This window comes from Hemiscyllium ocellatum, assembly GCF_020745735.1.
Source record: "Hemiscyllium ocellatum isolate sHemOce1 chromosome 27 unlocalized genomic scaffold, sHemOce1.pat.X.cur. SUPER_27_unloc_8, whole genome shotgun sequence".
Lineage (NCBI taxonomy): Eukaryota > Metazoa > Chordata > Chondrichthyes > Orectolobiformes > Hemiscylliidae > Hemiscyllium > Hemiscyllium ocellatum.
This window is the reverse complement of record NW_026867517.1, coordinates 838,092-865,894: the sequence shown is the minus strand read 5'-3', so window position 1 is coordinate 865,894 and position 27,803 is coordinate 838,092. Positions and strand designations below refer to the sequence as shown.

The window sequence follows — 27,803 nt, the reverse complement described above, 5'->3', positions numbered from 1 at the left end:
CTACAGGAAGTCGCGTGCAATTCTTCGGGCTTCGAGGAGCATGCGTACTACTTTGCTGACACGGGTGAGCATGCGCCTTCCTCGCTGACACCTCGGAACATGCGCAGTGTGCGCTTTGGTGACTACTGTTTCTGACAGATGTAAAGAATCTAAAGGCCAAAAGGAGAAAAAACGGCTGGAGCCACAATTTTATTTTTCCCTGTGGCTCGACGTTTTATTCTTTTTGCATTTTGTCTGGCTGCTCAACTATTGTAAGTCTATTCACCAGGGCAGGTGAAGTTGTGAACTGGAGGGCATCGGTTTAAGGTGAGGGGAGAAAGATTTAAAATCGTCCGAAGAGGCAACTTTTTCGCACAGAGGGTGGTGTGTGTACGGAATGAACTGCCAGGCGAAGTGGTGGAGGCTGGTGCATTTACAATGTTTAATAGGAATCTGAATAGGAAGGGTTTAGAGGGATATGGTTAAATCAGTTAAATTCCCTACAGTGTGGAAACAGGCCCTTCAGCCCAACCAGTCCACACCAACCCTCCGAAGAGTAACCCACCCAGACCCATTTCTCTCTGACTAATGCACCTAACACAATGGGCAATTTAACATGGACAATTCACCTGACCTGCACATCTTTGTATTGTGGGAGGAAACCGGAGTACTCTGAGGAAACCAACGCAGACACGGAGAACGTGCAAATTCCATACTGACAGTCACCCGAGGCTGGAATCGAACCTGGAACTTTGGTGCTGTGAAGCAGCAGTGCTAACTACTGAGCCACCGTGCTGTCATTCAAGTAAATTTCTCCTCGGGGGGAGGACGGACAATCAAGAGTCAACCATACTGCTATGAGTCTGAAGTCACATGTAGGCCAGACTGGGTAAAGAATGCAGCTAGGACAACTGAGTGAATCCTTTCCCACAATGGCAATTTCCTTCCCTAAAAAGGATATGAGTCAATCAGATGTCTTTTACCTCCACTAATTCAAAAGCTCACATTAGTTTTGGTTCCTTCATATGTAAATCCCACAACTTTTCGAAAGTTACATTCTCAAGATAGCTTTAACAATCAGTGCCATCTCAGCTCAGATAATGCATTGAAAGTATGAGGTTAAAGTCTGTGTTCCAATATTTCTATCCTACCCATGCCCCTTATTTTATAATCCCCTATAATGTCACCCCTCAGCTTCCGACGATCCAGGGAAAACAGCCCCAGACTTTTCGGCCTCTCCATATAGCTCAAATCCTCCAACCTTGGGAACATCCTTGTAAATCTTTTCTGAATCATTTCAAGTTTTATAACATTCTTCCAATAGGAAGGAGACCAGAATTGTACACAATATTCCAAAAGTGGCCTAACCAACGTCCTGTACAGCCGCAACACTTATAGCTCTTATAGTGAATGCTCTGACCAAAAAAGGAAGGCATACCAAACATGTTCTTCACTATCTTATCTACCTGTTTCAAAGGGAGACTCCCTCCCTCTGGGCAAGATCTGGGAACAAAGCAATGTCTCCCTCTTTCCATTCCTTATCCGGGGGCGGTGGGGCGGGGGGGGCGGGGTATGGACTCGCCCACACTGGGGAAGCAACATCAGTATTCACCCTATCCATACCACTCATGATTTTTTTAACCTCTATAAGGTCACCCCTCAACTTCTGAGGCTTCAGAGAAAACCAGTCCCAGCCTATTCATCCTCTCTCTTTACCTCAAACCCTTCAACCCTGGCAACAGTCTTGTAAACTTTTTCTGAATCGTTTAAGTGTTAAATCCTTCCCAAAACAGAGAGACTGGAGCTGAACATAGTATTCCAGAAATAGCCTCAATTATTTGGGATATCTGGTCAGCATGGATGTGTTGGACTGAAAGGTCTGTTTCTGTGCAGTGGAGTTTTATGGCTCTATGGTAGGGACATAACCCATGGCTACATTTCCCCCCTCCATCCTGCCACTTGTTGTGTGGTTCAAACCATGGATCTCAGTTGGTCACCAGACTCTGACAATGTCCAAATACCTTGAGGCATTTCTCACATAAGCTACCAGGATTGTAGCCGCAGTAAGAAACTTTATTTTTCCTAATTTTAATTGTCCAACCTTCAGCACTGGAAGAGCTCTCTCTTTTACCCATGTAATCATCCTGACAGCCTCACTGGGAAGGGAGAAAGTGGAGCTAATCTTTACAAGGGGCAGATTTCGTCACAGACTCAGAGGAGGCGAGGACTGCAGATACTAGAAATTCAGGGTCAAAATATATGGCACTGGAATGTGATGAAGGGCTTATGCTCGAAACATCAACTCTCCTGCCCCTCGGATGCTGCCTGACCTGCTGTACTTCTTATAGTGCCACACTTTCCAACTCAGATTTCTTCAAAGAGTCAAACATTTCAGGTATATATTTCCTGATGTCACTGCATGTCCCAAATTGTTAAGAGCTTCTTAATAGATGCTCAACTGACCAGTAAATGTGTGCTATCTTGAATACTAATGCAAGTCACGCCTACATAAAGAATTTCAAAACTCTCTACTCAGTGTGGCTGAAGAGGTGTCTCAGCAGATGGGATGACCGACTGAAGGCCTTCCCACACACTGAGCAGGTAAATGGTCTTTCCCCGGTGTGAACACACTGGTGTATCTGCGGGGCGGAGGAATCTGTGTTCCCTGCAGGTGGAGCAGGAGAATGGCTTCTCGCTGGTATGAATGTGCTGGTGAGTTAGCAGAGAAGTCGAATGGGTGAAGACCTTCTCACACACTGAGCAAATTAATGGCTTCTCCCCAGTGTGAACCCACCGGTGAGTCACTAGGTGGATAGGTGAATGAATGCCTTCCCATACACTGAGCAGGTGAATGGCCTCTCCCCAGTGTGACCACGATGATGGGAATCAAGCAGACACAGGAATTTGAATTCTTTCCTGCAATCCTCACATTTCCATGGTTTCTCCATCACGTGGAAGTCCTGGTCTCTCTCCAGGTTTGACAATCGGTTGAAAGACCACTCACATACGGAATATGTTCTGTCTCTTGTCACTGCAAATGGGATGTTGCTATTTCAGGCTGTGTATCCGCTTAGAGCTCTTCCTACAGTCAGTTCACTGGGACACTCTCACTCAGGTCTGTGTGCCTCAGTCTCACTGATGTTTGAATCCTTTAGAAGCAGACAGGGCAACAGAGAAATAATAAATCCTGACAGATTCAAAGGCTGATGATGATTGTCTCTATCAGATCTTGTTTTGATATTTCTGGCTGCAATTCCTTCCCTTTCTCATATCCTGTAAAAGGAGATTACAGGAAGCATCACCATCTGCACAGGATAGAAATTCAAAACAGACAATTCTGGTTGCTGTGGAACCCTCGGTCTGAATATCGTGCATAGGTTGAAGCACTTTATCCATATCTGCCCTGTCAAGATCCCACAGGATGTTTATAAAATCTTGACCAAAATAATCCATTCAGCCCATTGAATCTGCCCAACATTTATTACCATAATGTCTAATATTATAATCCAAAAATCCACATTCATGCCTTATTATTGATTCCCTTATTGATTAAAATTCTGCCCACCATCTGCCTTGACTATACTTAGTGATAGAACTTAAATAGCCCTGTCATTCATTACCCTCTGAGAGAAGATATCCACCTCACCTCCATAATACATATGCTAACACTTAAGATTAGAGGCTATTCCTTCTGATCTGAGACTCTCCCACAAATGAACACTACCTTTTTGGCAACGAACTTTTTAGGCCCACTAAGATTCTGCTTTTTATTCATTACGATCTCCTTTCATTCTTCCAAACTTGAACGAATGCTCAACTAAGCTTCTCAACATTGCATCATTTGCAAACATGTCAATTCCCAGGATTAATTTTGAGAACGCTCTCTCAGCAGCTTCCAATGTTTCTGTCATCTCCTCTACTTCGAGGGACCAGAAGTGCAAAACACACAAGTTACAGCATAATAAAAGAATGATAAACAATAGACATTTTTCTAGCAGCAATTCGAAGTTGTGCAAAAAATTTCAGATAGAAAAAGAGTCCAATCATACAGTGTTAAGGAGTCAGATGGTTTGGGGGAAGAAACTGTTGCACAATCTGGTCGTGAGGGACTGAATTGGGAGGTGGGTTGTGGGGAGGTGGGTTGTGGGGAGGGGGGGGGGTTGGAGTTCCTCGCTGCCACATAATTTTGCGCCTCAAACTATTCATAAAAAGTTGTTCAACTCATCCAGCAGTGGGGAGGCACCACCAGCACAACCAGACAATGCTGTTCGGTGGCTAGTGATGGCCTGGATGCCCTTCCACATGCTCAGTTTATCACTGCTGTCCTGAAAGTGGCTGTGTATTTTCTGTGTGTATGCACATTTTGACTCTTTGATGCCTGGGTCAGGTTGGCCGTCACTGTTGTTAGGCCCACCTTGTCATCTGCTTTGAAGGTAGAATCACAGGTCCTCAGCACTGCACACACCTTTGCAGTCATTCATGGCTTCTGGTTGGGGCAACAAGTGATGGTCTTGAACACAATTACACCGTCACTACACTTGCTAACGTAGGAAATCGCCGACACCATGTACTCCTCTAAATTGATGGAATCGCTATCATTTGTGGTCTCCCTGAACACCCACCAGTCAGTGCGCTCAAAACAGTCTTGAAGAGCAGAAATGGCTCCAACTGGCCCGGTTTTACCTGCTTCAGAACCGGTCTGACACGCCTGTATACTGGGATTAGCATAACAGAGATGTGCTCTGAGGAGCTGAGGTAGGGCAGGGATATCAGTTTAACCCCAGAATGAGAAAAGAAATTGAAAAGGATGGGAAGGGTGTAGAAAGAAAGTGCCGTACTCACAGATGTTGGACAGAGGAAGGAAGTTGCAGTCTGGGGTGAAGCTCTATCTTCATTCAGAGAAGTCGTAACAGCTTCCCGAGCTCATTGTGACAGTAGGTGAGCTCTGATTGGCAGGAGGACCAGACTCCTTTCGGGTTCTCCAGGGTTTGCAATTGGTCAGTCGCCAAGTATGGTTCATGTCATTGTGCGACGTACGGGCCGTTGGCCAAAAGGACGTAGAACACAGCGACGTCACCGGTCGGCGCTGCGATTCCTATTGGCTCCTTCACGACGCCCCGCCCTCCATCGTGAACGTCACAACGCGGGACGAGGCCAGTTTCAGAGGGAAACTCCCTCCCTCTGGGAAACATCTGCGAACAAATCAATGTCTCCCCTTTCCAATCGTCATCCTGGCTTGGAGACGGGGAATGAGAGGGGGAGGTGTAAAACTATTCAATATAGCAGCTGGAAAAAGAGGAAGTGAATCAAATAGAAGGGGTTTCAGATTCTCTGTCTCCCAAGGCTTTCAGATCTGCAAGGCATTTATCAGGACTGGAACTTGAGAAGGGACAGAGATCTACCTAGTGTTATTAAATGATTATGTATTCAATATGCTAGCCTCCGAGATTCAAATACAATTATCTGTTGTATTTTTGTCCTTTAGCTATGTCATATATTTCCAATTATAGAAATATTGAAGGGAACAGTAAGTGACCATTGGACAGAGACCTCCCAATTCATATACTCAATGCTCTGACCAATATACGGCTACTTTCTCTGGAGAGTCAAAGGGTGAGGGGTGACATTATACAGGTTTATAAAATCATGAGGGACATGGATAGGGGAAATAGACAAGGTTTTTTTTCCCTGGATGGGAGAGTCCAGAACTAGCAGACATAAGTTTACGGTGAGAAAAGGGACCTAAGGGGCAACTTTTTCACACAGAGGGTGGTGCATGTATGGAATGCGCTATTAAAGAAACTGGTGGAGGCTGCTACAATGACAACATTCAAAATGGCATCTGGATGGGTATACGAATAGGAAGGGTTCGAGAGATATGGACCAAGTGCTGGCAAATGGGACTAGTTTCGGTTTGAATGTCTAGTCAGCATGGACAGTTTGGAATGAATTGTCTGTTTCCATATGTACATCTCCATGATTCTAAGGCTCTATGACTCTCCCTGAAGCTCAAACCCTCCAAGCCTGGCAACATCCATGTACATCTTTTCTGAACCCTTTCAACTTTAACATCCTTCTGATAGCAAGAAGGCCAGAATTGAACACAATATTTCAGAAGTGGCCTCACCAATTTGGGATAACTGGTCAGCATGGATGAGTTGGACAGAAAGGTCTGTTTCCATGCGGTCAGGTTCTATGACTCTATGGTAGGGATATAACCCATGTCTGCATTCCCTTCTCCATCCTGCCATTTGTGGTGTGGCCCGGCCCCGGGAACATCAGTGGGTCACACAGACCATGACAATTTCAAAAAATACCTCCAAAAGCCACCAGGATTGTAAGACATTATCAGAAACTCTCATTTTTCCAATTTGTTCAACCTTCAGTAATGGACAAGCATTCTCTGTTTCCCATGTTATCGTCCTGACAGCCTCCTGGGGAAGGGACAAACTGGAGCCAATCTTTCCATGGGATAGATTTCTTCACAGAGTCAAACATAAAAGGTTTACATCTCCCGACTCCGCTGCATGTTCCAAATCAGTAAGTGTGCCTTAATAGGTGCTCAACTGACCAGTGAATGTCAGCATTCTTGAGTATTAATAGTCGGGAATGCGTTGATGGAAAAGGACAGCAGGTCAGGCAGCATCCCAGGAGCAGGAGAATGGATGTTTTGGGCATATGCCCTTCATCAGGATCGATGTTCAGGCAGAAGCCCTTCATCAAAATCAGCTATTCCTCAGAACTGCCTATGGAACCATCTGATCTCACATGGACTCCGGACCATATTCAGCCCAACACAGTTTGAACCTGATCAGAATACCCAGTAAACCTACAAATTCAAAACCTTCAGCAACAATTCTTTTTCCGGATCTTCTGCTCCATGCTATCAGCCACACACCGCCACCTACTCTCCCTGCAGTCAGTCCAGCCTTAGCAATACTCCCCTTCCTCTTGATACTAATACAAGTCACACCCACAAAGAATGCAAACGTGCTCTGCTTGGTGTGACTGGATTGGTGTCTGAGCAGATGGGATGACTGACTAAATCCCTTTCTGCACGTGGAGCAGGTGAAAGGCCTTTACCCAGTGTGAACCCGCTGGTGTCCCTGCAACTGGATTAATCTGTGAATCCCTTACCATACACAGACCAGGAGAACGGTCTATCCTCAGTGTGGATGCGCCTGTGCGCCAGCAGGATGGATGAATGGCTAAACCCTTTCCCACAGACGAAGCAAGTGAACAGCCTCTCCCTGGTGTGAATGTGCCGGTTTGTCTGCAGGTCAGAGGAGTTAGTGGATCCCTTCCCACACTTGGACCGAGTGAAGGACCTCGCCCCGGTGTGAACCTGCTGGTGGGTCACCAGGGTGGATAAATGAATGAACCCCTTCCTGCACACGGACCAGGAGAACAGTCTCTCCCTGGTGTAAACTCGAAGATGCATAAGCAGGGCAGACAAATTAATGAATACCTTCATGCAGACACAGCAGCAGGATGGTCTCTTCCCTGGTATGGACCTATTGGTGGATCAGCAAGGCGGATGACTGGGTGAATCCGTTCATGCACTTAGAGCAGGCGAACGGCCTCTCTCCAGTGTGAGCCGGCTGGTGGGTCACCAGGGTGATAAATAAATGAACTCCTTCCCACACACGAAGCAGATGAAAGGTCTTTTCCTCGTGAAACTCTACCAGTGGATCACCAGGGTGGATAAATGAATGAAGCCCTTGCTGCACATGGAATAGGCAAATGGCTGTTCCCCGGTGTGACCATGGCAATGACGTTCAAGCAAATATGGAATTTTGAATTCCTTCCCACAGTCCTCACATTTCCACGGTTTCTCTATGATGTGGGAATCCATGTCTCTGTCCAGCTTCGACAACTGTTTGAAGGACCACTCACACATGGAACGTGTTAAATCTCTTGCCACTGCCATTCATCAGGCTTACTTTCCAATTAAGAAGATCATGCATGTCCTGCTGTAGAGTTAACTTCATTTGCTACCTGTACTCAATAACGTTTCATTCCCTGTCACTCAAAATTCAGTTCAGTTCAGCCTTAAATACATTCAAAGAGCCTGTCGCTATTACTCTCTGTGTGGGAGCATTGCAATAAAGAAGAGGGAATAAATTCCTCACTCTGCCTGATATGGGAAAGCCCTTATTTATAATCTGTGTCATCGAGTTCTAGATTCTCTGACAAGGAAGCATTTTATTGGCATCTATCCTGACAAGCCTCCCCTCCTCAGAAAGTGCCGTACTCACATGTTGGACAATGGAAGGAAGTTGCAGTCCGGAATGAAGCTCTGTCTTCATTCAATTTCAGTGTAAAACTCCCTCCTCTAGACAACACCGAGGAGCATAGCAATGTCTCCCCTTTTCCATTCTTCATCTTGGGAGGGAGAGATGGGGGGAAACTGTTCACTTATTGCAACTGCAGTGAATCCAGGGAGGTACAAGACTCTGCAAAGGTGCTCAATGCTCTCTGTCCCTCTTAAATGTATTTTCACTTTTTTCCTTAATTTGACACATTCATTTGAATACAATTTGCACCCTAGAAACGGATAGCTTCTTTCCTCACGTACACAATTAAAAGGGTAGTTTATCATGGAACTGAGCAGCATTTAAGGGATTAGCACATTGTTATAAACAGTACATATGTGTTGCTTCACTTTGAGTATATCTAATATTATTCACCGTTGTAAAAGTTTAATGGCTAATATGTTTCACCTTCTAATAACATTCTATATTTCTTGTCATCTTTTTCATTTAATAGAATAGAAGGAAGTCATTCAGCAACTTAAATAGCTTTCTTCTCTCAAGCGGCCTTGATATTTCATTTTCATGTCCTTGATTCAGCTCCATTTACAGCATCTTTGACAGCATTTTGTTCTATGCCATTGTGTATGGAGGAAAGCTTCACTTAGGTGATTCTTAAGGCTGGCTGACTGCATGACAGTTTTCAGTTTTGGTGTCCTGGATAACGTGTGATCAGAAGGCATCTGGCAGTTACAGGAATTTGGTGCCTATGCTATGTTCATTTAACAGCACACTTACTTTGTTAATTTTTCTGAAGGATATCAATTGAAAGACCAGGGTTGGACAAGGGAACCACATTTGCTATCCTCCAGTCTTCTGGCACTATTCCTGTAGACAACAAGGACATAAAAATCAAGGCCAATGGCTCTGCAATCTCCTCCCTTGCTTTCCAGAGAATCCTAGGATAAATGCCATCAGGCCCAGGGGACCTATCTATTTTCACCCTTTCCAGAATTTCCAATACCTCTTCCCTACATACTTCAAAGCTATCCATTCTAATTAATTGTGACTCAATATTCACATCCGCAACAATGTCCTGTTCCTCAGTGAATACTGATGAAAAGTATTCATTCAGTGTCTCCCCAATCTCTTCAGCCTCCACGCGCAACTACCCACATCTATGCATGACTGGACCTATTCCTACCCTAGTCATTCTTTTATTCCTAACATACCTATAGAAAGCCTTTGGGTTTTCCCAAATCCTACCAACCAAGGACTTTTCATGTCCCATCCTTGCTGCTCTTAGCTCTCTCTTTAGATCCTCCCTGGCTACCTTATAGCCCTCAATCACCCCAATTGAACCTTTACGCCTCATCTTTACATAGGCCACCCTCTTCACTTTAACAAGGGATTCCAATTCATTATTAAACTACAGCTCCCTTACACGACCCTTTACTCCCTGCCTGACAGGTACATACTTATCAAGGACACTCAATAGTTGCTCCTTGAACAAGCTCCACATATCGATTGTGCCCTTCCCTTGAAGCCTACTTTTCCAAGCCACGCATCCTAAGTCATGCCTCACTGCATCATAATTTTCCTGCCCCCAGCTATAACTCTTGCCCTACAGTGCACACGTATCCCTCTCCATCACCAGAGTAAAAATCACCGAATTGTGGTCACTGTCCCCAAAGTGCCCACCTACCTCCAATTCTAATACCTGGCCTGATTCGTTACCCAGAACCAAATCCAGTACGGCCTCACCTCTTGTTGGCCTGTCAACATATTGTGTCAGGAAACCCTCCTGCACACATTAGACAAACACCGACCTAGCTAACGTACTCGAGCTATAGCTTTCCCAGTCAATATCTGGAAAGTTAAAGTCTCCCATAACAACCACCCTATTACTATCACTCTTCTCCTGAATCATCCTCGCAATCCTTTCTTCTATGTCTCTCGGACTTATAGTAGGCCTGTAGAAAACTCCTAACAGGGTGACCTCACCTTTACTATTTCTAACCTCAGCCCAAACTACCTCAAATGGCGAGTCTTCATCCATCGTCCTTTTACCGCTGTAATACTATCCTTGACAAGCAATGCCACACCTCCCCCTCTTTTACCCCCACCTCTGACCCTACTAAAACATTTAAACCATGGAACCTGCAACAGCCAGTCCTGTCCCTGTTCTACCCATGTCTCCGTAATAGCCACAACATCGAACTCCCAGGTACCAACCCACGCTGCAAGTTCACCTACCTTATTTTGTATACTTCTCGCATTGAAGTATATACACTTCAAGTCACATTCCTGTTTAGAGGCACCCTCCTTCGAGATTGATGCCATGTTCCTAACCTCCCTACATTCAAGGTCCTGCACCCTAAAGCTACAGTCTAGGTACCCATACCCCTGCAGAGTTAGTTTAAACTCCCCCAAAGAGCACTAGCAAACGTCCCCCCAAGGATACTGGTGCCCCTCAGGTTCAGGTGTAGACTATCCTGTTTATATAGTTCCCACCTTCTCCAGAAAGAACCCCAGTTATCCAGATACCGGAATCCCTCCCTCCTGCACCATCCCTGTAGCCAAGCATTTAACTGTTCTCTCTCACTATTCCTCGACTCGCTATCACGTGGCACGGGTAACAAACCAGAGACAACAACTCTGTTTGTTCTAACTCTGAGCTTCCAACCTAGCTCCCTGAAAGCCTGCCTAACATCCTCATCCTTCTTCCTACCTATGTCTTTGGGGCCAACGTGGACCACGACTTCGGGCTGCTCCCCCACCCCCTTAAGGACCCGGAAAACACGATCAGAGACGCCACTTACCCTTGCACCTGGGAGGCAACATACCAATCGTGAGTCTCTCTCGCCCCCACAAAACCGCCTATCTGTGCACCAAACTATCGAGTCCCCAATAACTATTGGTCTGCTCTTCTCCAAACTTCCCTTCTGAGCAACAGGAACAGGCTCCGTGCCAGAGGCCTGAACCCCATTGCTTACCCCTGGTAAGTCACCCCCCGCGACCACAATTATCCAAAATGGTATACTTGTTCATGAGTGGAACGACCGCAGGGGGTCGCTGCACTGGCTGCTTTCTCCAAGTTCCCCTCACTGTCACCCATCTGTCTGCAATCTTTGGAATTACTGGTTCCCTAAAGTTCTGATCTATGACCCCCTCCGCCCCCGAATGATTCGAAGTTCATCCAACTCCAGGCTCCAGTTCCCGAACACAGTCTTGGAGGAGCTCTTCCTGCAAGTGTAATCAGCAGGGACGACCATGGCATCCCTCACCTCAAACATGTCGCAAGAGGAACATTGCACTGCATTCACGGCCATCCCACTAAAAGTAACTTTTAAAAAATGCTAGTTCTAAAGAATAGAACCAGCAAAACGCAGCACTTACCTGCTTACCACAACGGGTCTTATTATCAGGTTAGAGGAGGAGGGCGGCTGGGAGGCACTACCCATGTACTGCCTGGGGTTCCTCTCCTGCGCGCCTCTGCAGGGAAAAAAAACCTACCCGGGTAAGCTTGCGCTACACCAGCTTCTGGGTCCGCTCCGCGCTTTTTTCCCTATAAAGGCGCGCAGGAGAGTCGCGGAGATGTGACCTGCAGCACCCAGGAACGACGAAAATCAATAAACAACCGTACAGCGCATTTCAGAAGAATGAACAGCCCGTAGGCCAGCTGAAATCTGCTTCCCTGACCGGGAATCGAACCCGGGCCGCGGCGGTGAAAGCGCCAAATCCTAACCACTAGACCACCAGGGAGACATGGGTCCGTCCTTGTAGCTGTGCTGAAAATTGCCTCGCTGCACGGGAATCAAACCCGGGCTGCGGCAGGAAGAAGACTTTCACCGGAACATCCATCGATGTAATTTTTTTGTGTCCATGGCTCCCGATGCGAGCTCTATAACATTGGGGAGACTGGAGAGTCATGTCACATCTCCGGGACTCTCCTGCGCGCCTTTATTGGAAAAAAGCGCGGAGTGGACCCGGAAGCTGGTGTAGCGCATGCTAACCTGGGTAGGTTTCTCTTCCTATACGCGCAGGAGAGTAACCCGAGGCACTACAGGGGTAGTCCCTCCCATCCGCCCTCCTCCTCTAACCTTATAATAAGATCCGTTATGGTAAGCAGGTAAGTGCTGCATTTTGCTTGTTCTATTCTTCAGACCTAGTTTTCTTTAAAGGTTACTTTTAGAGGGATGGCAGTGAAGACAGTGCAATGTTCCTCTTGTAACATGTTTGAGTTGAGGGATGGCATGGTCGTCACTGCTGATTACACTTGCCATAAGTGCACCCATCTCCAGCTCCTCCAAGACCGTCTTCGGGAACGGGAGCTGGAGTTGGATGAAATTAGAATCATTCAGGAGACAGAGGGGGTCATGGATCGGAGCTTTAGGGAAGTAGCAACTCCAAAGATTGCAGACAGCTGGGTGATAGTGAGGGGTACTTGGAGATAGCAGCCCGTGCAGCGACCCCTTGCAGTCGTTCCCCTGAAGAACAAGTGTATCATTTTGCATACTTGTAGGGGGGACGACTTACCAGGGGTAAGCAGTGGGGTTCAGGCCTCTGGCACGAAGCCTGTTCCCAATGCTCAGAAGGGAAGGTTGGAAAAGAGCAGAGCAATAGTTATTGGGGACTCGATAGTTTGGGGCACAGATATGTGGTTTTGTGGGGGCGAGAGAGACTCACGATTGGTATGTTGCCTCCAGGTGCAAGGGTACGTGATGTCTCTGATCGTGTTTTCCGGATCCTTAAGGGGGTCGGAGAGCAGCCCGAAGTCGTGGTCCACATTGGCACCAACGACATAGGTAGGAAGAGGGATGAGGATGTTATGCATACTTTCAGGGAGTTAGGTTGGAAGCGCAGAGTTAGAACAAACAGAGTTGTTGTCTCTGGTTTGTTACCCGTGCCACTTGATCGAGAGTTGAGGAATAGTGAGAGAGAACAGATAAATGTGTGGCTACAGGGATGGTGCAGGAGGGAGGGATTCCGGTATCTGGATAACTGTGGTTCTTTCTGGGGAAGGTGGGACCTCTATAAACAGGGTAGTCTACACCTTAACCTGAGGGGCACCAGTATCCTTGGTGGGACGTTTGCTAGTGCTCTTTGTGGGGGGTGGTTAAACTAATTCTGCAGGGGCATGGGAACCCAGACTGTAGCTTTAGGGTGCAGGACCTTGAGTGTAGGGAGGTTAGGAACATGGCATCAATCTCGAAGGAGGGTGCCTCTAAACAGGAACGTGACTTGAAGTGTATATACTTCAATGCGAGAAGTATACGAAATAAGATAGGTGAACTTGCAGCGTGGGTTGGGACCTGGGATTTCGATGTTGTGGCTATTACGGAGACATGGGTAGAACAGGGACAGGACTGGCTGTTGCAGGTTCCAGTGTTTAAATGTTTTAGTAGTGTCAGAGGTGGGGGTAAAAGAGGGGGAGGTGTGGCACTGCTTGTCAAGGATAGTATTAAGCGGTGGAAAGACGATGGATGAAAACTCGCCATCTGAGGTAGTTTGGGCTGAGGTTAGAAATAGGAAAAGTGAGGTCACCCTGTTAGGAGTTTTCTGCAGGCCTAATAGTCCTAGAGACGTAGAAGAAAGGATTGTGAGGGTGATTCAGGAGAAGAGCGAAAGTAATAGGGTGGTTTTTATGGTGGACTTTAACTTTCCAGATATTGACTAGGAAAGCTATAGCTTGAGTACTTTAGATGGGTCGGTGGTTGTCTAATGTGTGCAGGAGGGTTTCCTGACACAATATGTTGACAGGCCAACAAGAGGTGAGGCCGTACTGGATTTGGTTCTGGGTAACGAATCAGGCCAGGTGTTAGAATTGGAGGTAGGTGAGCAATTTGGGGACAGTGACCACAATTCGGTGACTTTTACTCTGGTGATGAAGAAGGTTACGTGTGCACTGTAGGGCAAGAGTTATAGCGGGGGGCAGGGAAATTATGATGCGGTGAGGCATGACTTAGGATGCGTGGCTTGGAAAAGTAGGCTTCAAGGGAAGGGCACAATCGATATGTGGAGCTTGTTCAAGGATCAACTATTGAGTGTCCTTGATAAGTTTGTACCTGTCAGGCGGGGAGGAAAGGGTCGTGTGAGGGACCCGTGGTTTAATAATGAATTGGAATCCCTTGTTAAAGCGAAGAGGGCGGCCTATGTAAAGATGAGGCGTGAAAGGTTCAATTGGGGCGATTGAGAGTTATAAGGTAGCCAGGGAGGATCTAAAGAGAGAGCTAAGAGCAACAAGGAGGGGACATGAAAAGTCCTTGGTTGGTAGGTTTAGGGAAAACCCAAAGGCTTTCTATAGGTATGTCAGGAATAAAAGAATGACTCGGGTAGGAATAAGTCCAGTCAAGGATAGTAGTGGGAAGTTGCGCAAGGAGGCCGAAGAGATTGGGGAGACACTGAATGAATACTTTTCATCAGTATTCACTCAGGAACAGGACATTGTTGCGGATGTGAATATTGAGTCACAACTAATTAAAGTGGATGGCTATGAGGTATGCAGGGAAGAGGTATTGGAAATTCTGGAAAGGGTGAAAATAGTTAAGTCCCCTGGGCCTGATGGCATATATCCTAGGATTCTCTGGGAAGCAAGGGAGGAGATTGCAGAGCCATAGGCCTTGATTTTTATGACTTCGTTGTCTACAGGAATAGTGCCAGAAGACTGGAGGATAGCAAATGTGGTTCCCTTGTTCAAGAACGGGAGTAGGGATAACCCTAGTAACAATAGGCCGGTGAGTCTCACTTCTGTTATGGACAAAGTCTCAGAGAGAATTGTAAGGGATAGGATTTATTAACATCTGGATAGGAATAATGTGATCAAGGATACTCAGCTTGGTTTTGTGAACAACGAAGAGCCGATGAGAAAGATGTATATAGTGTATTTAAGGAGAACAGGTACCTAATAAACCCAGTCCGCCGATTTCTCAATGATGCTTCCAAGTTGACTTCAAAAATTCGGTTTGTCCTTGCATTTTTTTCATGTTTGATTTTGTGAGTTTTAAAAACTTCTGCAATCTTCTGACTTGAGTATTGGAGTTGGGAAGTTACGTTGTGGCTGGACAGGACACTGGAATATTGTGGAATACTTTTGGAATATTGTGTGCAATTCTGGATTCCCTCCTCTCAGAAGGATATTGTGAAATTAGAAAGGGTTCTGAAGCACCAATGTGTCCACAGAAAGGAAAGGCCCTTCTGCTGCCCTGAGTGCGGGAAGGCCTTTAGTGATTCCTCTGCCATGCGGACACACCAGTTGGTCCACACCCGGGACGGCTGTTCTCATGCCCTGAGTGTGAGATGGCTTTCAGCAGTTCTTCCCACCTGCTGAGACACCAGTGAGTCCACACCGAGGAGAGGCCGTTCTTCTGCCCCGAGTGCAGGAAGGGCTTTGCTCTTTCTTCTGACCTGCTGGCCCACTGGTGGGTCCACATGGGGGAGAGGTTGTTCAGTTGCTCTCAGTGCAGGAAGGCCTTCATCAAACCTCAGACCTGCATATCTTTGGACAGGACCACCCAGAGAAAGCCCACGCAGACACTGGGAGAATGTGCAAACTCCTCACAGACAGTCACCCATCTTCCGCAACTACACTGGCACCACACCCCACCTTTTCCTCCGCTACATCGATGACTGTATCGGCGCTGCCTCGTGCTCCCACGAGGAGGTTGAACAGTTCATCAACTTTACCAACACCTTCCATCCCGACCTCAAATTCACCTGGACTGTCTCAGACTCCTCCCTCCCCTTCCTAGACCTTTCCATTTCTATCTCGGGCGACCGACTCAACACAGATATCTACTATAAACCGACTGACTCCCACAGCTACCTGGACTACACCTCCTCCCACCCTGCCCCCTGTAAAAACGCCATCCCATATTCCCAATTCCTTCGTCTCCACCGCATCTGCTCCCAGGAGGACAAGTTCCAATACCGTACAGCCCAGATGGCCTCCTTCTTCAAGGACCGCAAATTCCCCCCAGACGTGATCGACGATGCCCTCCACCGCATCTCCTCCACTTCCCGCTCCTCCGCCCTTGAGCCCCGCCCCTCTAACCGCCACCAAGACAGAACCCCACTGGTTCTCACCTACCACCCCACCAACCTCCGTATATAGTGTATCATCCGCCGTCATTTCCGCCACCTCCAAACGGACCCCACCACCAGGGATATATTTCCCTCCCCTCCCCTATCAGCGTTCCACAAAGACCACTCCCTTTGCGACTCCTTCGTCAGGTCCACACCCCCCACCAACCCAACGTCCAGCAGGAAATGCAAAACTTGCGCCCACACCTCCTCCCTTACTTCTCTCCAAGGCCCCAAGGGATCCTTCCATATCCTCCACAAATTCACCTGCACCTCCACACACATCATCTATTGCGTCCCCTGCACCCGATGTGGCCTCCTCTATATTCCGCCTACTTGCGGAATGCTTCAGGGAACACCTCTGGGACGCCCGGAACAACCAACCCAACCACCCCGTGGCTCAACACTTTAACTCTCCCTCCCACTCCACCGAAGACATGCAGGTCCTTGGACTCCTCCATCGCCAGAACATAACAACACGATGGTTGGAGGAAGAGCGCCTCATCTTCTGCCTGGGAACCCTCCAACCACAAGGGATGAACTCAGATTTCTCCAGTTTCCTCATTTCCCCTCCCCCCACCTTGTCTCAGTCAATTCCCTCGAACTCAGCACCGCCCTCCTAACCTGCAATCTTCTTGCTGACCTCTCCGCCCCCACTCCACTCCGGCCTATCACCCTCACCTTGACCTCCTATCACATCTCCATCGCCCGTCCCCCAACCCTACCTTTTATCTTAGCCTGCCTGGCACACTCTCCTCATTCCTGAAGGGCTCTGGCCCGAAACTAGATTAGATTAGATTACTTACAGTGTGGAAACAGGCCCTTCGGCCCAACAAGTCCACACCGACCCGCCGAAGCGCAACCCACCCATACCCCTACATTTACCCCTTACCTAACACTACGGGCAATTTAGCATGGCCAATTCACCTGACTCGCACATCTTTGGACTGTGGGAGGAAACCGGAGCACCCGGAGGAAACCCACGCAAACACGGGGAGAACGTGCAAACTCCACACAGTCAGTCACCTGAGGTGGGAATTGAACCCAGGTCTCTGGCGCTGTGAGGCAGTAGTGCTAACCACTGTGCCACCGTGCCGCCCAGAAACGTCAAATTTCCTGTTCCTTGGATGCTGCCTCACCTGCTGTGCTTTAACCAGCAACAAATTTTCAGCTTCAATCAGCTTGATGCGATTTGAACACGCAATTTTCTGGTCTGGAGTTAGATGCGCTACCATTGTGCCACAAACTCACAGACAGCTCAGGAACTCTATTCATGCTTAAGGGAATTGATCGCACTACAATGATTTTATGTTATGAGTAACAACGGAGATCAACAGTTCATGTCTGTTCTCTCTCTCCTCCCTCCCATTCTGTCTCTCGAAACAATTTCCAACTCGACGTCAATAAAAAGCTGAAAGAACTGTGGATGCTGTAGATCAGAAACAAAAAATAAACAGTATTTGCCAATGACCCTTCCATAGAATTGATGGTGATTGGAAAAACGTTAGTTTATATGCAGGAGATATTGTGGGAGGAAGGCGGATGCAGTAAATCATAAATTAGGACAGACCCTAAAGCGAGGGAAGAACTGTTGAACAGGAAAGGGAGTTGATAACGATCCACGTGGGAGGGTGAATGGAGACTGTTCGTGGCTAGGAATAAGTAGTGTGTAATGACAGACTATGTGATAACAAGGCTTGGTTTGTATGGAAGGGACGAGGACACTATGGAGTTCAGGCCCTAGAATTACTGAATTCGATATTGGGACCGGAGGGATGGATTGTCTCCAAGTGTAATATTCGGTGCTCTTCGTTCTGCTGGTGCTGAGCTTCGCTGCGACACTACAGAAAACCTGAGACAGAGATGTCGGCCAGGGAACAGGGTGGGGTGTGGAATTAGCAGGCAACTGGAATCTCAGGGTCCTTTTTGCAGGCAGAACGTAGATGTTCTGTGCAGCAGTCACCCAGTTTAGGCTTCGTTTTCCCCATTGTAGATGAGACCACAAGGTGAGCAGCAAATGCAGTAGACTGGGTTGTGGGTAGTGCAGGTAAAGTGCCGCTTCACCTGGAAGGTACGTTTGGGCCTTTGGAGAGTGAGGAGGGTGCAGATAAATGGGCTGGTGTCACACATTCGGTGGTTGCAGTGGAAAGTGCCGTTGGACTATTGGGGTGGGAATGGGGTTGGGTTGATGGGAATGAAGGAAGAGTTGACCCCAGGTATAACTCCTGCCCATTTAATTATCCGCCAAATAGAGGAATTTGTTAAGTCTGTACAAGGAAATTTTCTAATTCTAAATGTGGATGTACAGACTGGCGAGGGCACAAAACCTAAGTGTCAGCAACCATAATTCTATTAACGTTAGAATCGTGATTGAAAATAATATAGCCGATCTAAAAGTTGAAGTTCTAAATTGGATGAAGACTCAGGTATTAGACAAGATCTTTCAAAAGCTGATTGGGGGCAGTTGTTAGCAGGTTAAAGGACTGCTGGAAAATGGGAAGCCTTCAAATATGAGATAACAAGAGTCCAGACACAGTATGTTCCTGTTAGGGTGAAAGGAAAGGCTGGTAGGTGTAGGGAATGCTGGATGACTAGAGAAATTGAGATTTTGGTTAAGATAAAGAAGGATGCATACGTCAGGTATCGACAGAGCGATCGAGTGAATCCTTAGAGTATGAAGGCAGTACAAGCATACATAAGAGGGAAATCATGAGGGCAAAAAGGAGACATGAGATAGCTTTGGAAAATAGAGTTAAGGGTAACCCAAAGGGTTTTTTAATATATATACGTTGAGGACAAAAGGATAACAAGAGAGAGAATAGGGCCCTTCCACACACGGCCTTTGTTTGGAGCTGCAGGAGATTGGGGGGGGGGGGGGGGTGGCGGTGGATGCTGAACGGATATTGTGCATCAGTGTTTGCTATGGACAAGGGCATGGAAGATATAGAATGTGAGAAAGTAGATGGTGACATCTTGAAAAAGTGTCCATATTACAGATGGGAAATTGCTGCATATCTTGAAAAGCATTGAAGCGGATAAATCCTAAGGACCTGATCAGGAGTGCACTAAAACTCGGTGGGAAACTGGGGAAGTGATTGCTGGGCCTCTCACTGAGACATTTGTATCATCAATAGTCACAGGTGAGGTGCCGGAAGGCTAGAGGGTGGCTAACATGGTGCCACTATTTAAGAAAGGTGGTAAGGAAAAGCCAGGGAACTATAGACCGGTGAGCCAGACATCAGTGAAGGGCAAGGTTTTGGAGAGAATCCTGAGAGATAGGATTTACATGTATTTGGAAAGGCAAAAATTGATTAGGGATAGCCAGCATGGCTTTATGCTTGGGAAATCATGTCTCACGAACATGATTGAGTTTTTGAAGAAGTACAAAGTGGATTGATGAGGGCAGAGCGATGGACGTGATCTATATGGACTTCAGGAAGGCGTTCATCAAGGGTCCTCATGGGAGACTGGTGAGCAAGGTTTAATCGCATGGAATGCAGGGACAACTAGCCATTTGGATACAGAACTTGATAGAAGGTAGAAGACAGAGGGTGTTGATGGAAGCTTTGGTATTTTGTGCTAGGTTTCTTTTGTAATTTACGAGGAGAAAGTGAGGACTGCAGGTGTTGGAGATCAGAGTTGAAAATGTGTTGCTGGAAAAGCGCAGCAGGTCAGGCAGCATCCAAGGAGCAGAAGAATCGACATTTCGGGCATGAGCCCTTCTTCAGGAATTTTTAACTATAAACTATAAAAATTCCCTTAGTTATATATTGTGAAGTGTGAAGGCATTGTGTTCGTCCCCAAGTTCGACCTGAGGCCACCCTTCCTCCATCCCAGTAACTCTGTTGACAGCCTTCATGTTACATTTAAAACTAGGATCGATAGATTCATGATCAGTTGGGGGATGAATAGTTACTGGAAAAGGGCAGGAGAGTGCATGTGGGGAATGTCAGATCAGCCACAATTCTATTGAATGGAGAAGTCGGCTCAAGGGGTTGAATGGCATTTTCCTATTCCTATTGCTTATGGTTCCCGAGCCCTCAACTCTGATACATTGTCCTGGCTTCAGTATGTGCCATTACTGAGAGCGCTGATGTTCTCTTGTGTAATATCAACAACTTAGCAGCTGCTGAAATCTCTTGCTCCTCTGTTACCTCTCAACACAATAACACAATATGCCAATGTGTTCAGGGGAGGCAATGGCCGACGTTATTGTCAGCAGACTATTCACCCAAGTAATGTTCTGGGGACCTGGGTTCATAAGCTGCCACGGCAGATGGTGGAATCTGAATTCAATAGAAATCTGGAATTAAAAGTCTAATGATGAAACCGTTGTGGTTTATTGTAAAAATCTTATCTGGTTTCCTGCTGTCCAAACCTGATCTGATCTGATCTACATGTGATTTCAGATCCGCTGTCAGCTGGTTGAATCTTCACTGCCCTTTCAGTCAATTCTTAAAGCTCACTTTTTTTAACTATGATGTTGCCAGAATGATTTATTGACGGCATAGGCTGGGACTTTTTTTTCACTGGAGTGTAGAAGGTTGTGGGTGGAGTTTATGGAGGTTTGTTAAATCATAAGGGACAAAGATAAGTTGAATAACCAGGGAGTTCAAAATTTGGGAGTATATTTTTAAGATGAGAGGGAGAAGATTTAAAATGGACGAGGGCGGGGGAACCTCTTTTTACATTGAAGGTGGTTCGTGTATGGAATGAACTGTCAGAGGAAGTGGTGGATGCAGGTAACGTTACAATGTTTAAAATTATTTGGATAAGTACATATGAGCCAAACACAGGAGTGTGGATCTAATCTTCCCCCAGATATTCAAAGTGACAACCACTCAGAGGGGGGACAAGGCCATGCGATTCGTTGTTGTGCGGCATGTGTGACAGCTGCAACAAGACGTCCCAACTCCTGTGCTCAATGTTCTGACCAATGAAAACAAGCATGCCAAAAGCCTTCTACACCACCCTGTCTACCCTCGACTCCATTTTCTAGGAACTAAAAACCCGTAACCCGAGATCTCTTGATTCAAAATGTTGCATATGAAAAAGATTTGCTGCTTGTTGGTAGACGTTAATATTTGGTGCATGTCTCTCCTCTAATTTGGTATCTTATATGAATGCCATCACTGATGAAGTCCAGTGTGCCAAAACCTGAACTTCAAAATCTCTCTGTTCAACGACACTCAAGGTCCTACCATTCACCATGTAAATCCGAACTTGGTTTGACTATACAAAATGTAAGACCTCATACTTAGCTATATTAAACTCCATTTGCCAATAACTTTAAACTTATGCAATCTAGTTCTGGACTCGCCCTCCCCAGGGAAAAGACCTTTTCAATTTACCCTATCCATGCCCTCATGATTTTATAAACATCTATAAAGTCACCCCTCATCCTTCAAAACTTCTGGGAAAATGACCCCAGTCGATTCAGCCTCTTCCTGTAGCTCAAACCCTCCAACCCTGTCAGCATCCTTGTAAATGTTTTCTGAATCCTTTCAAGTTTCACAACGTCCTTCCTGTAGCAGAGAGCCCAGAATTGCATGCAGTATTCCAACAGTGGTGTAATCAATGTCCTCTCTGAAGACGATTTAAAAAAAATATACCTACAAGCAAATCAGGTTAGCTGGGCATGACTTTCACATAGCAGTTTGTTTTGGCTGTCCTTCATTAATCTATGTTTTTCTTCAGTTATGAGAAAATATTCTGTGGGATGTGATAATTGTGACCACATCCAACATTTGCTCATTAACCCTCATGGCCCTTGGACAGAGTAATTGTGACTACATGCTAGAAGGCAGTTGAGAGTCAACCACATTATAGTCGGTCTGGAGTCACAAGGTGTGTGTGTGTGTATGTGTGTGCGCACGCACGTGCATACATGCATGCAGGGTTCATGAATGGTAGGTTTCCTGCCTTAAAAAAGAAAGTTTCTCGAGAAACACAACAGTTCTGGTAGCAACTATAAAGAGACAACAGTGTTACTGCTTTGAGTCCAGTGGTCCTTCAAAACTTGACTGGATTCAAAACATCTCTCGAAAGATTCTGCCAAACCTGCTGAGTTTCCCCAGCAATTTTGCCTTTTGTTGCTGATCTCCAACATCTGCAATTCATTATTTTAGTGAATAACTGTTTCCTGTTTGCCAAGACCGAGAGAAACTCTCACTTCCAGATCTTTTAATTAGTTGAACATAAATTCTACCAGAAGCCATGATAGGATTTCAATTTGTGATCTCAGAAGACCTTGATCTCTGGGTTGCTCAATCATTATCACTGGATCCCAGTCTTCCTTTCAATGAAAGTGTTCTCCTGAATATTTCTCTTTATTTATTCATGGGATGTCGCACTTTGTCTCCCACTATTATTCTGGGAAACATCAACTTCAATTTCCTGCTGTTTCCCCATAATCCTCAATTCCCTTTCTGATTAAAAAAAATCTTAGTTTTGAATGCACTTAACAATCCAGGCTCAACAGCTGTCTTAAACATGCAATCCCTTATTTGCAATTTATTCCCTCAGGTTCTAAACTCACCCACAAGGGTTAACTTAGACTTAGACTTACAGTGTGGAAACAGGCCCTTCGGCCCAACAAGTCCACACCGACCCGCCGAAGTGCAACCCACCCTTAACCCTACATTTTCCCCTTACCTATCACTACGGGCAATTTAGCTTGGCCAATTCACCTGACCCGCACATCTTTGTGACTGTGGGAGGAAACCGGAGCACCCGGAGGAAACCCACGCAGACACGGGGAGAACGTGCAAACTCCACACAGTCAGTCGCCTGAGTCGGGAATTGAACCCAGGTCTACAGGCGCTGTGAGGCAGCAGTGCTAACCACTGTGCCACCGTGCCGCCCACATTCCCACATCTAGCCTGTCACATCTCCTCAGCATCTTGTTTGTGACAATAATGTTACCTCGAAATCTTCTAACTTCTAACAACCACAGGCCCAACCTATTCATTTCTCCTTATAAGACATTATTTCCATTCCTGATATCGTCCTGGTCAACCTTCTCTAGTCTGCCTCCAATGCCAGTATATCTTCCCTTAGCTAAAAGGCCCAGACCTTTTGCTTAACCTGTCGATATCCCTCTCCATGTCATCCTCACCACCTGCATTCCCATCATCTGTCTCTACTGCAGTCTTGGCAATAGTACATTCACTTCACTTTTCCAAGTAATTCATATACATATTGTAAATAATTTTGGCCCCAGCACTGATCCCTGTGCCACATTGCTAGTTACAAGTTGCGATCCTGAACATGCCTCTTATCCCTGCTGCATCATTGGTTAGCCAATCATCTACCCATACAATTAGAATGTCTCCAATATCATGTGAATATCATTGGCTCTGCCAGCAAGTCTTCCCAAACTGTCCTTGAAAAAGTGGTGATGAGCTGCCTCTTAAATTGCTTCACAAATATGTTGTGGTCTATAATGAAGGTTCAGGATCGAGTTCCAGGATTTTGATCAATAACATTGAAGCAATGCGTATATGTCACAGTTGGAATGTTGTGTTCACACTTATCTCCTCTTGCTGGTTGAAGTGATGGAGTGGAAGTTGCTCTTGAAGAGCCGCCACTCATATAACCAAGCCAGACAGATCGATTGTGGCCAGAGACTCGGCCATTTTGACATCTCATAAATCTACATTCTTTCCATCCAAGTTTTAGTCACATCAAACTGCCACGCAATGCTGTTATGGCCTCAGTAAACTATAATAACGGGAAGATCGCTGGAATGATTTTCTACACCCGACTGCAATATAAACACAGATCATTGTTTCCAGTTTTGGTGGAACAAAAGACATTGTACTGGTGGATAATTACAGTTAGTGCAAACACTGCTAGCCATCGATAAATATTAATCCTGTTCACTTCAATGGCCAATTTCAATTCAGAAACCAAGTGCACTCGGCTGCTTGTAACATAGACAACATGACAAAATGGCTGATAGGAGGAGAAATGGGACATTGAGGAGGAGTGAAATGTTTGCTTTTGGTCACCTCCACAATTGTTAGAAAAACAGGTTGAAAGGATTCTTAAAAGGTGGCTGAAGTAATGGTGTGGCTTAACACTTCAGACAGCGCAAAGTGGAAGACTACTTTCTAGTGGAAGAAAAAGACATTTCTTATTTCTGAAAGAACTGGGAAACAGAAGAGGGGATGAAATCTGACTTGGGAGCTATTTCTTATTTATTGAGGATGTTGCTTCATCACAGTCTTGGTTTAGAGCATAAGCTCTTGATCAAGAATAAAGGGTGGCCCAAGGGGAATTGGAAGGTTGGATCTGAGACAAGGTACGGGAGAGGAAATGCGGAAAGTGATGAAATCTACATTGATCCCATGTGGTTGGAGGTTCCGAAGGCAGAAGATGAGGTGTTTTTCCTACAAGAGTCGGGGAGCAAGAGTTTGGCAGTGGAGGAGGCCCAGGATTTGAATGTCCTTGGTGGAATGGGAGGGGGAGTTAAAGTGTTCAGCCACAGGGCGGTTGGTCGTTTAGTGTCAGTGACCCAGAGCTGTTCCCTGAAACGTTACGCTTGTTGGCATCCAGTGTCCCCAATGTGGATGAGACCATATTGCGAGCAATGGCCATTAACTTATGAATAGATTGCATAAATCTTAGCCTGCCAGAGTTATTTTCTTTCATTAAATTAAAGAAAAATTTTATTAAATTGTGTGACTGCATGAAACGGTTTGATGGTCAGATTTGAATCATCACACCCAAATGAGACAATGCCATGAATATCAGTGAACTGCTCTTTTTGTTAAAAACCACAAGTTCTTGATTTATTTTCACAACTTACTGGTATTCACACCTGCACATTCAATGTCAAACTCTGACATCAGAAATGAAATTACACCATTAATTTTGACTTACAATATTCGAACAAACAAATTAATAGCACACAGTGAATACCAAGTCTGATTAATATGAAATTAAATTTGACCAAACAAATCTAAAATCAAGATGGGAGATAAGAAATGGAGGAAGGGCAGAAGGCAAGAAATGCAGCATCATAGAAGGTGCTCCTCCAGGGAGTGTATTTTACCAACTACCACAGCTAAATATAAACACTCTGATATGATCCTCCAGTTTTAATGTAAACCATAGCCCCATACAGTAGGTACCATTTAAATGAGTAAAAAATGCAAGCCTTGAGCAAATCCAGCCTCCAGCCTTACCCCCCGCTTCCTGGTGCTTGGACCTTCCTCCAGTTCCGGGGGGTAGTTGAACCCCTGGGCTCCAGCTGCCACTCCTCCATTGAAGAAGCTTTTGGGAAACAGATGCAAAGGCAAGATACAGAACAGAGCACCTTTGCAAATGAAAGCAGCTTACAGAGACATCACATGATTTTTAGTCATCGACCTCAAGGTTATCTGCCCAGCACACTCACGCAGCACTACTCTGCTTCTGTGCTCCCAGCAGCTGGATTGTGGATCAGTTTAAAGTCGATCCTATATCTCTGACAACATCGGTACACAAGGCAGTGAAGAAAGGTTTCAGCACACTGGCCTTCATCAGTTAGGGAATTGAGTATAGATGTTGGCAAGTTATGTTGCAGTTATACAGTACGTGGATGAAGCTGCACCTGGAATATTGTGACCAGTTTTGGTCCCCTTGGTGTTCTGACTTCTGACTTCTTCAACTCTGCGTTTGTGTTGAACTTGATGGGATATTTTGTCTAACTTAGCATGTTTAAACAGTATCGCTCAGAGGCATTCATCTGAAACTTTTCAGGAGGTGAGCTCAACAAGATTGAAAAATTCCAAGTTACTTGGAGTCTATTTTAAACTTACATCAGGACCAGTAGTCAGAGACACGTACAGCATTGAAACAGACCTTTCGTCCAACTTATCCATGCTGACCTGATATCCTAAATTAACCTAGTCCGAGTGGTTGTTGGGTGTAGGGGAGGCAATTGCAGTCCAGCAGAAAACAAAAACAGCCCACCTACTCTCCCACTGCACCCAGTGTCAGAACTGCCAGAAGGTTCAGTCCTGGGAGGTGACCTAAGGCAGCGTCACGGGTGGGATCTGAATGCTGGGAGCACTGGTGCCCGCTCAGGTGCTTCTGCAAGTTGCAGGAAAACATGAATCTCTTCCCACACTCGGGCCAACTGAAGGGCATCTCCCCAGTGTGGACACACTGATGCTTCAGCAGGGAGGAGGAATTGCTGAAGGCCTTCCCTCACTCAGGGCAGCAAAATGGCCTCCTCCCTCCACCCCACCCCCATCCCCGTGTGGACCAGCTGGTGCATCAGCTGTGTGGAGGAGCAGGTAAAGCCATTCCCACATTCGGGGCAGGAGAACAGCTTATCCCCGGTGTGGACGGACTGGTGCGTCAGCAGGGCTGAGGAATTGCTGAAGGCCTTCCTGCACTTAGGGCAACTGAACGACCTCTCCCCCATGTGGACCCAGCAATGGGCCAGCAGGTCGGAAGAAAGAGCAAAACACTTCCTGAACTTGGGGCAGAAGAAAGGCCACTCCTCTGTGTGGACCCACTGTTGTCTCAGCAGGTGGGACGAACTGCTGAAGGCCATCTCGCACTTAGGGCCAGAGAACAGCCTTCCCCGGTGTGGAAACAACTGGTGCGTCAGCAGGGCAGAGGAATCACTGAAGGCCTTCCCACACTCAGGGCAGCAGAAGGGCCTTTTCCCCTCTGTGGACCCATTGGTGCTTCAGAACCCTTTCAAATTTCCACAATATCCTTCTGATAGGAGGGAGACCAGAATTGCACTCAATATTAACCCAAAGTGGTCTAACCAATGTCCTCTACAACCACAACATAACTTCCCAACTCCAATACTCAGTCAGAGGATTCCAAAAGCTTTCAAAACCCACAAAAAACAAACAGGAAAGAATGGAGGACAAACCGAATTTTTGAGAGTCAGCTTGGAAGCATCACTGAGAAATCGGCGGACTGGGTTTATTGGATACCCATTCTCCTAAAATACACTATATACGTATTTCTCTTGTGCTCTTCCTAATTTCTCTGTGCTGCGGTGTGTCATGGCTCGTTGAAATAATGTCCTGACGCAGCTTCGTTTGTGGGTGTTGGGATGATTGCTTCTGTGGTTAAGTATTTGGTTTGTGTGTGTTGTTTTTCTGTAGATGCTAGTTGAAGTTCCCCATTGATTGTTCGCTCTACTGTGACATCTAAGAATGGCACTTTGTTGTTGTTCTCCTCCTCTTCAAACCAGGAGACCCCCTCAGGCCATAGTCTCACTACTTGGAACACCAATATACAGACTAGTCAAAGACCTTCACTGAAGACTAAAACACCAAGTCGAAGATTCATGCCACTCCATTTACTCCACCCAAGAATTCCTGAACATCAATGACCCGAAGATAGAAGAGGATGGAATAATGATGTCAGTTGACAAAGCAGCCCGGTTCACATCCATTAACATCAACGTGGCCAAAGAAAACTGAAGAAACTATTTGAAGAACCAAAGACACAAACACAGCACCAACTTCATCA

General features: G+C 46.1%; 1 protein-coding gene and 1 non-coding gene across 2 annotated transcripts; both read right to left on the bottom strand.

The window, feature by feature from the left end:
• On the bottom strand, nucleotides 1–26,450 carry LOC132808619 (zinc finger protein 226-like). Its single transcript, XM_060822181.1, has 4 exons — nucleotides 26,278–26,450; nucleotides 25,505–25,592; nucleotides 7,117–7,324; nucleotides 1–149 (listed from the first exon to the last, which is right to left on the bottom strand). Exons 1-4 carry the CDS (start codon nucleotides 26,448–26,450, stop codon nucleotides 1–3), a joined length of 618 nt encoding a protein of 205 aa, XP_060678164.1.
• On the bottom strand, nucleotides 11,925–11,996 carry trnae-uuc (transfer RNA glutamic acid (anticodon UUC)). Its single transcript has one exon. It is a non-coding gene; the product is annotated as a tRNA-Glu (tRNA).
• Nucleotides 26,451–27,803: the final 1,353 nt, after the last annotated feature.

Bases quoted from the DNA above. Each gene is read 5' to 3' on its own strand.
- LOC132808619 (XM_060822181.1), bottom strand. From the start codon at position 26,450: ATGCCCTTCAGTTGGCCCGAGTGTGGGAAGAGATTCATGTTTTCCTGC. The intron at 7,325-25,504 runs GTAAGGCTGGAG...ACCCACCAGCAG, and splicing joins CAAGCACCAGGAAGCGGGGG to GTTCACACCGGGGCGAGGTC. The intron at 150-7,116 runs GTAAGGGATTCA...TTTGGCCTTTAG, and splicing joins GTTCTCCTGGTCTGTGTATG to ATTCTTTACATCTGTCAGAA.